Source organism: Rhipicephalus microplus, chromosome 4 (genome assembly GCF_043290135.1).
Source record: "Rhipicephalus microplus isolate Deutch F79 chromosome 4, USDA_Rmic, whole genome shotgun sequence".
Classification (NCBI taxonomy): Eukaryota; Metazoa; Arthropoda; class Arachnida; order Ixodida; family Ixodidae; genus Rhipicephalus; species Rhipicephalus microplus.
In genome coordinates, this window is record NC_134703.1 from 11814601 (window position 1) to 11828999 (window position 14399).

General features: G+C 46.2%; 1 protein-coding gene across 4 annotated transcripts in view; it reads left to right on the top strand.

Moving 5' to 3' along the window:
* The window catches only part of drn (zinc finger AN1-type doctor no), a 30244-nt gene extending 16209 nt beyond the window's left edge, over window positions 1–14035 (top strand). For all 4 annotated transcript variants that reach the window (XM_037422406.2, XM_075892188.1, XM_037422405.2 and 1 more), the window contains exon 5: window positions 12481–14035. In XM_037422406.2, the coding sequence (XP_037278303.1) occupies window positions 12481–12629 (149 nt within the window). In that variant the 3' untranslated portion in view covers window positions 12630–14035. The remainder of the gene's footprint in view (window positions 1–12480) is intronic.
* The last annotated feature ends 364 nt before the right edge of the window (window positions 14036–14399 follow it).

The following is a 14399-nucleotide window of genomic DNA, read 5'->3' on the forward strand; positions in this document are numbered from 1 at the left end:
TTTTTTTTTTTTCGGTACTGCGGCGATGGGCTGTTGTTCCCGGGCTACATGGTGAAATTTTAAGAGCTGGCAATGCCGTAGAGCGAAGTGCCGCGTGCATGAGAATCTGGTAATTTCGCACTTTCACAAGCCACCTCGAGTGCTTTAATTGTATTTTTCGATAACTTCTAGTTGATTCTCAGATTTGATTTTTCAATATATAAAGGAGAGGATTGGAGGAATACAAAACGCAAAAAAACACAAAATCGACTTTTTCAAAAAAACATTGCGGTTTTTTAACCCGCATCTCCCCTTACAAGGCAGAGGGGTCATAATCTTTCGAGTCCTTCGCAATGTGCACTTTCTTCAATGCACTGCCTTCAGTTTGAGATGCGCTGGCTTCTCTAAAACACAAATAATGCGAGCTTCGGTGTGTTTTATAATGTCGAACCTCTTGCGCATGCAATCTTTCATCTGTTCTGCCTTTGTTCCCTTTAAGGAATCTTTGAGACCGGAAGTCGCTAAAAAAATACGATTTTTTGGAAATGCTATATTTGGATTCTCCCACTATCGCTGCATAATCTCGCCAATTTTCACGCGTCCTAGATTGGTAGTTTAGCCATGAGGGTAGTTTATGCGACAATAGTGAGCCTATTTTTGGCAATGGACATGTGAAAAACGGGCTTTTTCAACACTGCGGTGTTGCGGTTCTACGCTTGCTACAGCAGCCATCTTGGTCACATTCGAAAGAGCCACCCTTTTTCTTTCATATCCTACCGCGCTTGTTTTCGTCCACTCGGTATGCACGCCGGGAATCCACGTAAAATAAAAGCCCTGTTGCGTGAGCCTATTGGTGCAGTGAGCACACGTGACTAAATCGCACTTTCCGATTCGCCGAGCCTCCCGAGCTGTCTGCTGCGTGTGGTAGCGGAGCGCACGCGAAGCGGCAAGTGTATGTCACTTTGTACTCGTCGGCTTCCTGAACTCGCGTGAGCTAGCGAGAAATTAAGGGGAGATGCTACTCGAAAAACGATTTTCTTTAATAAGAGTCTGAATTTAACACAAATTGGCATGCTAATAGAATTTTTTCTCCTCTCTTCAAATATGTCATTTATTTTCATGTAGATTGCTTGGTTTTCTTTCTGCAGGTCAGATACTGCAAAATTATGGCCATTGTTATGCAACAATTCGGACCTATAAACATTTGAGATAAAGCATGCAGATATAGCTGACTATGATCCTTTGGAACTGTAGAGTGCAAAAAACTATATAAATTTTGTGTGTGAAAAAGTGAAATACAATAATAAAATAGAAAAATTTACTATGGCTCTAGTTGCCAAGGGCTTTCAATGTTATGTAATTTTTGAAAAACATAATCAAGCAGCACTGACAATCTGAATAGATACTTGCACTCTATGGGTCTTCATCATGCTATGTGCAAAATTTCATAGAGGTATGACAATTCTAAGTATACGAACTAGCGTGTATAAGAAGCACAGATCACACAAAACTGCAAAAGGAGAAAAACGCATTTGAAAGTTTGAAACCTTTTTTTTTTATCACAGAGTTGTTAGAAATGCATAATCTTTGGCCATAATGTTCAACAGAACTTTGAAAAGCGCTGCAAGTTACTAGAACTGTCCTGCAGCATAGGTTGTGCCCTCACAATCCTTGCGAGCACTCTCTTCTAGCCGTGCCCTTTTCACTCCACGACGACGGTGGGCCCTTGCTTCTGCTGTCAGACGCTCGGACATTCTCTTAATGCGCCTCGCATCGCGGGAATCGCTGAAAGTAACTAGATCTCTAGATGGCAGTATGTTAAGCTCTTCCAGGATGTGCTAGAAAGTAGCATGACCCTTGTTGAACCACAGGATTGCCATAGCTGCGGCAGTCTCGACAACCGTTCGGGAGACAAACTTAGTCTTGGGGCAAAGTAGCCAAATTTTGCTGTTCAGGGATTCCGATGCGTTCTGGGTTTTCCCTTTGATGCATCGAGCAAGGAGCTTCTCATCCGTTAGCCGCTTACAAATGGGCAAAATAGCCAATCCTTGTGCTTTTGTCAGGAGAGGTGTGTGGCGTGGTGCAGGTTCACCAAGTGCTTCAGCGCGTTGATGTTTGCACCACGACTCTGTTTCTGCAGGGCAAAACTTAAGGCTGCCAGCATTGTCAGTAGAGCATGAGTGGAAGTACGAAGCCCATACTGCAGTACGAAGCCCATACTGCAGTGTACATATCCCGTACACTCCCCCTGTTGCTTGTTATGGCAATCTGATAGTATGTTCGGAGCTTCTGAATGGCTGGCTCTTTCATTTTCTGCCCTCGTGGTAATGGCACATGCAGCTTCCGTAGAACGGTGCCAAGTCTCTTGGCCACATGATTAGTGCAGTCTTCTTTTTCTATATTGACAACACCATAGACTTTTGACTCTGCAACTGCACTATATGCTTCGCTGTCACCGTCACTCAAGAATGTCATGAAATGCAGTGGGGCGTCATAAGTCAATGTTCTCTGCCAAATGCGCATTGCAGCCTCTGTTTCCATGGCATGGGAAGAACAGTCTGCATTTTTTTCACATACTGGGCCATGGAATGCCTGCCACACTTCCTCGTCTGGGCCCATATCCTTGTGCCTACTGCATGTCAGGCAGTAATTTGATATGACCTCGAAGTCTAAGCAGAGGCCAGTATCTAAGGAGATAACTGCGCCAATCCCGTTGTGGCTTTTATGGCCCCTCTTCTGCCAAGTGCCGTCGAACATAACAGCCACATCAGTTGCGCCTGCTACTTCTTTCGTCAACTCTCTGGATCGGCGCAAGTTTTCACTCACAGCTGCCATGGCAGCGGTGTGCACCTTCTTTGCTATCGAAAAAAATCCTCGGTGGTGCATTGGCTTTGGGAGTCCAATAATGAAGCGAAATCTCGACAATTGCTCATGCCCAATGCCGACAGCGCGTGCAGCCACCACCACCTTCACATTTACCGCGAAACTATCTCGGGAGCTCCCACTGTCGTACCGTTGGCTCACTCGGCTGCTGCCGTCCGCCAAAACACGCAGTGACGTGTAGAAGCACGAAAGAACAGTCGCTGAGCATTCGCTGTTTTCGCAATGAAGTTCGAGGAGCGACGAAAGTCCCTTGCGCTTTTCTGCCGGCTCCCGAACGGCAAGTTTTTGAATACCGCAAGCAGGGCATGCCGCACCTGCCACAAGTGCCGTCAGCAAGAGGGTGTCGCACAAAACTGTCGTTGCACAAACCTCATCGTGCTGTCTTTCGTCTTTTTCGAAGAAGCCGAGCTTCTTTTCCGAAGCACTGACGAAAGAAAGCGCAGCGTCAATTCCTTCATCGCAGCCACTGTCGCTCGCGCACTCGTCGATGCCGCCATCAGGCCTAGCACACGTAGGCGCGTTCTCGTTCGTCGCCGTCGTTCGGGGCGCTTTACGCCGCCTTCCCTTGAACTTGTGCTTCGTTCGAAACTTCTGCAGTTTCACGTTGCACTTTTTCGGGCTTGTCATCGCGGAAATATGCGTAGACGCGCAGAAACGCAGACGGACCAAATGCCGATGGCCGCCACCAACACAGCTGACAGTGACTTGGTAGCCAATGGCAATGCAGCTTAGGGTGCCGCGCGTTTCAAACCGCTCAAACCACGTGATAAAAAGGCCTCGTTTTTTTTTTTTTTTTTTTTTTGCCCACATACGAAACTGGCGGTCGTCGGAGCTGTAAGAAGAAGGCCGGACGCGACTTTCCCAACGGATCGCGATGGCGGGCGGCACTGCGAGGGGAGCAGCGCGCAGTCAAAGATGGCCAATATCGGCGCAAATTCACGAAATTTTGAGCCACTGCGATGCCTTCATACACATTTTTTTGCATTTTGCGGTTCGAATTTAGTTTTGAAATTTTCACAGATGAAAGAAGAAGGTTTGAAGATTACAATGCAATAAAAAAATCAGAAATACGAGAAATTTTGCCAAAAACGCGATTTTGCGACTCGCATCTCCCTTTAAAGCAAGCATCTCTGTATAGTCTCTACGTTCGACGGTATACTGGTACTGCGCTGAACGAGCTCGACGAAGCCGCCGAGACAGTGCGGTAGGCCTACACTCAGCCACGTTTTCCCGAGCTGTCTGCTGCGTGCGGCAGTAGAGCACATTGAAGCGTCGAGTGAATCTCGCTCACATGTCATTGTTCTCATCGGCTTCCTGAAGCCGCGCGAGCTAGCGAGAAATTGGAGCGAGCATTTTTCAAGTCTGCACATTCAGGCACGCTGCCGAACCAGTCCAACGAAGCGCGCCGCAGCCGCCGGGCCAGTGTGTTAGGCCTACGCTCTCGGCCACGTTTTTGAACCTGGCTTGAATCTTTCATCGTGGCGAAGCCGTATCGCAAGTTTCGCACCGCTCGCAAGTTTGGAAAAAAGCACAAGAAATGTATGGCAAAAAGAGATAATGGCGCGGGTATATCAGACGTGCACCTAGTACAGGTTGGTGCGGGGACGGAACACGATCCGTCGGATGAATCGCCGACATCTCCGCCTGTTTCCCCAGACGCCTCGGACGACGTCGGCGACGGGCAGCGCATAAGGAAAGATGCAACCTTTTTGACGAGTGCCGATCGTGTACAACAACAGAAAGTAAGTGCTGACAAGATCAGCAGCTTATCATGGGTACTGCACGAATGGGTACTGCACTACGCAATCTTGTTCAAAAGCATAAAGGTTCTGGTGAAACACCAAGTGGAAGAGGCCGCTTGACAGGTGATGTCATAGAGAAATTGTCGACATACTATGGCTGGGCTCTGAAGTCCAATATTGGTGACGTAGATGCGATGCACCTGGCAGCCATGGCCACATCTTGTCATGTGACATCGACTGATGAAAGGTCTAACCACAAATTGTGCCCAAGTGGCAGTGACTCATGGTGCAAGCAGAATGCTGCTGCTGCAAGAGGAGAACCGCTGCCAAGACACACCTACAACTTCCCACAAAATGTCCGTGATGCACTACTTCCAGTCTATTAGCGACTTTGTGACAAGGAGCTGCTAAAAAGCAGAGGCAAGACACAAAATGCAAACGAGGCACTTCATTCTGTCATATGGTCTCTAATGCCTAAAGAGAAGCATGCTTCACTTGTAGCTGTTGAGACTGCAGTTGCTGAGGCCGTGATGCGCTTCAATTCAGGAATGAAAGAAGCCTCCGTACGTATCCTCAACACAGCTAGAGCAAAACTCCACGTGCGAGTGACGGGCATGAGAGAAGGAGTCTCGTCGGATCATGAGTGCCGAGCGAAGCTTTCAATATCTTCTTGTTCCTGCAACAAGCAAAGCGGCGGCAACAACAAAAGTGTGACAAAGACTACTGCCCTGGTGCTTTCTGAGGCATTTATATGCAAAGAGAAGCATTTTTGTTTGTGTAGAATTCCTTGAATATACAGAGCTTTCTTTTTTGCCATTCTCAGTTTTCAGTTTTTTGGCCACCTTTCATTCTTCTGACAAATGCTTCTCAGCTTTGGTACATTTGAATTTGATAATTTTTGTCTTGCTGAGAAGCTGAATTCTGGGTGAGTGCAAGAAAGTGCCATATGCAACTATAGGACGCCCCAAATTTTTAGAAAAATAAAATACAAAAATTATCATTCCTTGATAATGGAAGGATGAACTTCTAGACTTCATAACTTTTGTTGTTGGAAAGCTGGAGCCATGAAACTTGCTTTTTGCACTCTTTGCTAATTGTAGAATGCAATGACATTTAGTTCAGCAAGATCTGTACAGCCAATTTACTCGAAAGCTGATCAAAAAACTTCTAATAATGACTAATTAAAAACAATGGTAAGAGGTACATAAAAACTGAGTTCATATTTGACATCTGCATATGTAAATACACCGTCTCATAAGTTTTCATTACCCTAGCTTAAATAATAAGATGCCTGATGGCTAAGGGCCTCTTCCCCCCTTAAAATCCTATTCTGACTACAAATAACATGTTGTATAATTTTAAACTAATAAGTGTTTTGTACCAGTTGGTCGCCATCTGTCATCTTGCGGTTCGTGGAATGTCATAGTTAATCCTGAACCATGTCAGTAGCGCGGGGCTAATACTTTGACAGCATATTTAGGAGAAAAATTTGTGAACAGGTGAGTCGCGAAAGCCAACATTTCAACAAACGGACTCTTCTCCTTCATGGCTGCCTCAAATAAATGCATCCCTCCCCCCTTGATATTTAGATTGATCACTGACCCCACACATTCTACCAGATGTTTAAATCATGCCAGTTTTATTTTTAGAACACTTCTTTTTCTAAATCTAGAAAACTGGAAGTGCTGATCCCAAAATCCTCTAAATTGAAAAAAAAAAAAAAGATGTCACTGGGTGCTTACACCTCTAGCAATTAGAGTAGAGGGGCAAATATTTATTGCGCTATGTACATAACAAATTTCAAACAGTATATTTTCATTTGGGACAATTGAGTTTTCTTCATTTTCATTCTCCGGTTGCTGACCCGCAGGTCGCGGGTTCTAATCCCGGCTGCGGCGGCTGCATTTCCGATGGAGGCGGAAATGTTGTAGGCCCGTGTACTCAGATTTGGGTGCACGTTAAAGAACCCAAGGTGGTCGAAATTTCCGGAGCCCTCCACTACGGCGTCTCTCATAATCATCAGTGGTTTTGGGACGTTAAACCCCACATGTCAATCAATCAGTCATTTTCATTCTTTAATTGTTAGACTGCTGATTTTATGATTAGGCTTTATTTTTCGAAATGACCTTGACACCTGCCATATCGCAGGAACAATGTGCGCCATGCTTACCTTGTCATGAGTACATGTAACTGTTCTTGTCACCAACGCTTCACTTTTGCTCATCTTCTGCAGTGCAGTGAAACGAGACTATGGTAGTGACACGTATCTTGAAGGATCACGGCCACCAGCGTGGGTCCGATCTTAGCGAGCCGCAGGGCATGCGTTAACCGTCTCCATGGCGAGAACGCAGTACTGCTGAAAGCTGTGCAGAGCCTGTTGCAAAGGCGCGACGGTAAAGCAAATGGGCTTTTCGACCCCTCGGGCGAAGTACTACACAATGGTGCCGCGAGCACGTCTACGTGGTAAAAGTGGTTCACGGAGACACCAAGACGAGGGCCCGGTTGCTCGAGCGAGGGCAAAGGTGTTCGCGTTGGCTTCGGAGAGATACGGGTTGGCGCAGCCTGTCCACACACTAGGACACCGCACCACTCTTTGGCCTAGCGTTCGGGGGGGGGGGGGGGGGGGTCTGGACGAGCCCCAAACAGATGGAGCCGACAGACGAAAAAGAAAAGTGTGCTTACCCCCATGTTGTCCCCGGAGAGGTCTCCCTCGCTCCCGAAGCGTGCGTGCAAAACCTCTTGGGAGAGTCTGTGCGCGGCACCACAGTCGACATCCGCTACCGCGTGAGGGGGGTTAAACGTCACTCCTTGCTCTCCCAGCCGGAGACCATGGAGGAGGGGAGTCATGTCACTTCCTGTATCTTATGCTTACTGCCTTTGTTATCATTAAAAATTGTAATTGCCAATTTTTCCCTGCTGAACTTCAAATTTAACCTATCTCCCTCATTACCACAGATGTCTATCACTCCCTGCAGATCTGCCTTGTTGTTGGCTATTAATGCTATATCATCCGCATACATCAATGCTGGTAATGACTGTTCAATGTGTTTTCCTTGCTTGGCAAAAGAAAGGCTGAATCCGAGTCGACTCCCCTCTAATTTGGCTTCTAGTCCTTGGTTATGCAGCATAAATAAGAAAGGGGACAAGGGAGATCCCTGTCGAAGGCCGCGTTGTATTTCTAAAGGTTCGGATAGCTGTCCTTACCATTTTATAACTACCTTGTTTCTTTTATAGATATCCTTTAGAAGATTATTATTCCATCTCCCACATCTAGTGGGTCCTGTACTCTCCACAAGTTTACTTGAACCACACTATCGTAAGCTCCCTTGATATCTAGAGTTGCCAGCCACAGTAGCGTGTTTTCTTTTTCTGCTATTTCAATACACTGCATCAATGAAAACAGATTGTCCTCCAACCTCCGTTTACAAAACACATTCTGTAGTTCTCCCAGCACCCCCTGATTTTCCTCTCATGTCTGTAGTCTTTACTATCTGCGTCACCAGCCTGTAAACTACTGATGTCATTGTTATAGGATGGTGGTTGTTTATATCAGCCTTGTTGTCCCGCTTTCTTCTATAGATCATGCTTATCCTGCTTGGTTTCCACCCACTGGAGCTTCACCATCTATTATTGCTTTGCTCGCTGCCTCTTTTAATGCTTGCTTGGAGTTTGCTCCTAGTTTCTTTATTAGCATGATTGGGATGCCTAAAAAAACTGTTCGTTATTCTCACATTCTTGTATAACATTGTTATGCAATGCAGGGAAAGAGTTCTCTATACCCTCAAGATTATCTGTGTGCCCGAAAAAAAACCTATGCAATGCCGCCATGCAAAAGTCTTCATGCTGTCTAAGACTTTGCGCTTACGAAATCCAAGAAGAGCCAAACGCCAAGGGAACACTTGATCCGAAAGTTCTGCTCTGTGCAAGAAAAATACTTAGGCTTTGCAGAATTTTACACCAACAGATTTAGAGCACACAGACACGTTGGCTCTGGAATTATTGGAGCATATTGAGAAAAGAGCACACAATTCACTCTTTGATTTTCACTGCTGAACTCTGTGATTTTCACTGCTGAACTCTGCGATCTCCTTATACCAAACATATGATTGTTCTTTTTTTTTGGAATAACAAATTTTTCAGAAATCCTACTCCAAATATCTATTAGTTTAGTTAAAAATATTTCACTACTATAAATTTTAGAATATGAAATGTTTCATTAGAATACCAAATGTTTCAGAATAACTTATCAAATTTTGTCTGTTATATTTCCACAACACTTCAAAATAATGAATAGTGATTTCAGGGATGGAAGCGCTGCGTCGATATAATGTGCTGCACCTAAACTGCTATTTGCGCGCCCCGCCGCGGTGGTCTAGTGGCTAAGGTACTCGGCTGTTGACCCGCAGGTCGCGGGATCGAATCCCGGCTGCGGCGGCTGCATTTCCGATGGAGGCGGAAATGTTGTAGGCCCGTGTGCTCAGATTTGGGTGCACATTAAAGAACCCCAGGTGGTCGAAATTCCCGGAGCCCTCCACTACGGCGTCTCTCATAATCATATGGTGGTTTTGGGACGTTAAACACCACAAATCAATCAATCAACTGCTATTTGCGCATGCGACGCCAAATTTAGCTGAATCGTATAATAAACCGAGCAAAATGCATTAGACACACAAAGGACGCAGCCACAACCATATTCGATGTAGTTCAGTCGCGTTGTACAGTCGCCAACCAATTTCTCGGACTTCAAAAATTTGGACTTGTTGTATCTTTTGGACTTCAAAAGTGCACTGTCAGGGTTCCCATAGGGCTAATGCATTTTTTAACCAATTTTTTGGACGAATTCGCCCCCTAGAGTTGGATTTTTCGAACTAAATCGCTTGTTTTTAGCCATGCCACGAACCTGTATAGACGCCACCATGTTGGATTTTCTGCCGGCTTGACTGACCTTAGTGGCTTAATTTTAAAATGGCTTTCCTGCCTCTAAGATTGGAAAGCGAACGTCATATTTCAAGTTTCGGATGTTGTGTCTCCTTTAGAAAATGCGGCACGGGACCATTTTCTCGTTTTCTGTCAGCCGTAGGGGTCAGCACTGTCGTCATCGCACCGTACAGGGAGGAAGCGGAGCTGCGCAGTAGTGGAGTGAATGTGCCTGCCACGATGACATTAGGGAGGTTTAGAATATCTCACCACGAGCCCTTGCGGTGCGGTCGCTGCCACTGTGCATGCGTCGGAACGCGAGTCGCTGTTCGCGGCCGGCCCGCAGAAAATCGAAATAGCGTGCGGCGATCGCGGCCCGCAAAGTGTTCTGTGTAGCTTCCGTGCATTTGAGTTTGCGGTCGGGGCGAATGTCCCTAGACCTTTCCCTAGGGGAAGCAAACGCTATTCTAGAACTTGTAATGCGTCCGCTATACCCGCAGCGCCTGCAAACGTTATTTTAGAACTCCCAATAAAAACTTCGCTCATGCAGACAATGACTATTTCGTGCACCGAGCCCACAGATGAAGAAATTCTTCGCCAGGTTGTGCCGCAGCCGGAGAGCCGTTCGGATGATGACGACAATAGCCTGCAGCTGTCGGCAGCGGAGATCGCCACCGCGGTTATGCTTCTGTCGAGCATTTACAGTGGCGATGTCACTTTTGCGCAAATATGGGCAAACCAAATTGGTTCCAAGCGTAGTATGAGGCAAGGCAGAATCATGGACTTCTTTAAAGCCTGCCTGATGCAGTAAATTTCATATTTCTGACAAAAATGAATTTTTTTAGACTGTTAAATTTTTCGGACTTTTTTTCGGTCCCCGCAATGTCCGAAAAATCGTTCGGCGACTGTATTTCGGTTCATGCGTGGTATTCGCACCATGCGTCACCTTAACATTGTGCATGAATATTGTGGCATGTGACCGAATGCACGAACCTTGTTAAGGTGGGCTTTGTGGGCAGACTTATTAGGTGTATTTAGACAGCAGTAGTGTTACGAAAAAAATTGGGGACAATTAAGCTTGGCCTTTAAAAGTCGAACACGATAGCGAAATCCGGCCCATAGTGTGCCCTTCAACAGCTAAGTGCATACGTGTTAATATGTTTTGTTACACACACATGCACACAGTAGATTGTACCAGCGCGCATGCGAATGGTACATACAGGTTTTTGATCTAAAGCAAGAGTCTCATGGCCTTGTGGTGACTTCGCTACTCACCGTAGCAGATGATCACCGCGGGTTCAGGCTTAGCGAGCCACAGGGCCGCGTCTCCGTCACCTACTCGCATGTAGCGCCCCGCTCCCCGCGTGCTCAACTAACAAAGCGTTTAGCGCGGCGTGGCCAAACAGACACTGCCTGGTTAACAGAAATACACAAACACTTTATTGCCTTTGGTGGCACCCTGAACAACAGTACAACGTTCGCTCCAGGGACGCGGACGTCCACGATAAGGGGAAACCGCGAGTACGTCGCAGCTGGCAATGGCAAGCTTTGACATGCCGGTTGCGAAAAGGTCCCTCGCGGCTATGCTGCGCACTCTCACGATGGCCACGGAGCCTGGTCGCGAGAGTTATAGCAAACCTCGTATGCGTAGGCTTACAGCAAGTGCGGCTTGGTGTGGTGCGACCAATTCAAGCACTAGGCACGGCTGTTGGCTTAGCGTACGGTACCGAAGCTAACACTTGGGTAAACATGCCTGAAGGGGATGCCAAGGCACCCAGGCAGGCTACATACAGTCCGGCGATTCCCAAAAGGGACGCGGACCAAGGAAACACATGCTTACCAGGTGCCGACCAACAAAGGAGACCCTTTCAGGCGCGCATGTGACTCGGCCTCCCGATTCTCGCAGCCTTCGAGAGCACGTGCCACGCGTGGTGCCATCTGGGTACTGGGTGCCATCTGGGCCCTCGGCAACGCACTGGACAGAAACAAGGGCGATGCGGTTTGGTAGGGCGGTGGCAGGGCCGGGACAATCGGACCTCTGGATCAGCGATTTCGACTAAACTCGCCACGCGTGACCGTGCTTTACTGGTTAACGTATGTGCTATTTCTGTTAAATGAAGAAGTACACTTCGTTGGTGCCCCAATTCATTTTATTTTCTTCAATGTATAAACGCGCGTTAGGACTTTGTTATTCCTGTTAGGACTTGTATAATAATCGACATTTAGTTCATGTTATTGTTTGTATGGAAATTGTACCAATTCATGCATGTATTCCTTTTATGCTCCCCTTACACAATGCCCTGTTGGGTCTGTAAGGTATTTTGAATAAATAAAGAAATATTGGTCATTATTTCGTGTGCATTCGCGGAATTCCTGCGTAATTTGCACCCCCCCCCCTTCCTTCTCGGAGTCCCAGAAAAAAAAAACTCGCAAATTATGCGAGTAAATACGATAAGTGCTCGTGAAACAGGTGCGCAATGAGGTGCAAACGACTTTACAGAGGGTGTCAGCACCCCCCCCCCCCCCCCCCCACACACACACATCATCATTAAATCGATGTTGATTGCTGAAATAGCGGTCCAGAAATCTCGTAGTGCTACTTTTGTGCCAAGAAGTGCTTATTTTGAAATGAAATCATGATTTGCGGTTTGCATCGCGTTAGCACACTTCACATTACCCACCTCAAAGTGTGAACTGTCACGGCACTGATGCCATGCACAATGTTGCCCGGCTTTACTGCTCGGCCGCCAACACTAGTAGTGGCAGAGCGAAAGTAGCAGGATTCAAAACAGCAACAACAGCCATTTGAACAATTTCCTGCCATGGCATCTGAGATGGAAGGCGTGCTTGGTCCCCGCTAGATGGCACGACCTGTCCAGTTTAACAAGATGAACTGTATAGCTTGCTCAGCGCAGTGGGCAAGTACCGTGTCTGATGCTTATGCCTTTTCTGTGTGCAGGCTTCCAGTGTCGCTGTGGGGGTCTCTTTTGCAGCCTCCACAGATATTCCAACGAGCACGACTGTACGTTTGACTATAAGGAAATGGGTGCTCAGGAGATCAGAAAGAACAATCCTGTGGTGGTGGGGGACAAGATACAGAAGATTTGAGGGCCTGCACATATAGGGTGCTGCATCCTTTGTTCTTTTTGGTGGGGCCGACGAGAACATCACGCAAGCAAGATTGCAGCCAAGATTTTTTTTCTCTTTTTTTGCGACTTTTTCTTCTGTTGTCGTCTGCCATTGTCGTCTGCCATTGCCAGTTTCTGCAGCTGCTAGCGTCATGACAGCCAGATATTTTCCTTTAAAAAAAATCTTGAGTGTGGAGCACATTTTGTTTGCTAGTTATTGCTAGTGCTGGTACTGCTTTCTCTTTTTCTCTTTCTCTCTCTCATTCACTGGACGCCATTTTAGCAGGAACAAATGCAGACCAAGAAGTGTTAGGTAAAATAAAAAATTTATAGTGTGCCCAGCCTCTGGTGCACTTCTTCTCCTTTTCCTTCTGCATGTCTTGCTTTTTCTTGTTTGTGTGAAACAATTCCGGTTTTCTTTTTATTTAGAGTGAGTGCACCAGTGTGTATGTGTGGTGTGTGTTTGTGTGTGTGAATCCCGACAGGGCTTATCATGCCCGGTGCCCTGTCGTGCTTACATGGATGATGGACGTGTGTAATTAATTATATCAATTTGTTTTTATTTTCTTTCTGGACACCGTTAACATACAGGGGTCACTGCCTCTTAAAAAAAAAATGAGAGCATTGTTAGTATACTTGATTTTAGATTTTTTTTCTTTCTATTGACCTGACCTGCTGTGCGAGTGTATTGCGTTGCATTGTTGTGTGGTGGCTCATCCATACTTTTACGTTTCCCACACATCCCTCCAGTAAAAGTGGAAGCTGCACATAGCATCCAGGGCTGCTGAAAGCTGATGTTTTTCTTGGCTTCTCACAGCTAGTCCAAATGCTGAAAAAATGTCCACAGTATATTTTTGAGCTCTCAACAGGTGGTCTGCTTGATGGATTTGTTGCAAATGTGAATTTGCACGTCACTGACCAGCAGGGCCTGAAGGTTGAATACAAGTGACGAGCTTGTAGTAAGCTGAAAAGATGCAGAGTACTATGATTTAAAACAAGGCTGCAAAGAAGTTTGATGCAGCTTTGATAACAAATAAGTAAAGCAAGTCTTTGGGTGCACTGCAATTTTTTTGTGTGTGTGCTGTGAACGAAGTTTTCTTCTGCATGGTTTATAGTCCGAAGGTTTTCAGACTGCTGTGTGACCTTGGCGGTACAAAGTTAGCACAGTAAAATGTGCCTATACTTTTTGTGTCTGCATGTGTGTGTAGTGCAAGCGCTGTTTTGGCGCTGTGGCCGGTCATTCACATGGGTATTGGTGAAATTATACTGTGCAGTGGTAACTGTCGAAGTTAAGACTTGTTTCTTTTTCTAGTATAGGTAGTGGTTACAGAATGTGGAAACCACTTTGTATTATATCTTCTTGTACAAATAAACATTTCGAAATCATTTGGTTTGCTTAGACTTCAGAAGCTGCCGCATATAGACTTCCAATGTGCCATGGTGCTTCACCTGCAGTCGACCTAGTTTAATTGCTTATGAAATAAAGAGCAGCACCTGAAGCTTGGAGGCACCTGCTATGACATGCTGCAGTTCATGTGCAATAAAGTGCGCAGCACATTAGCAAAGTTGGGGGGCCCTTAAACTTGAACGCGATAGCAATATTCTGACCCTGTAGTGAGTACTTGAGCCGCCTAGTGCATGCATCTTATGGCATGCTGTTACTCGAAAAGTTTAAATTGCAGATTACCACAATGTGGCTTACCACAGTGTGACAGAATCCATAAAAGTGGCTTGTGTCATTAGAGCATGT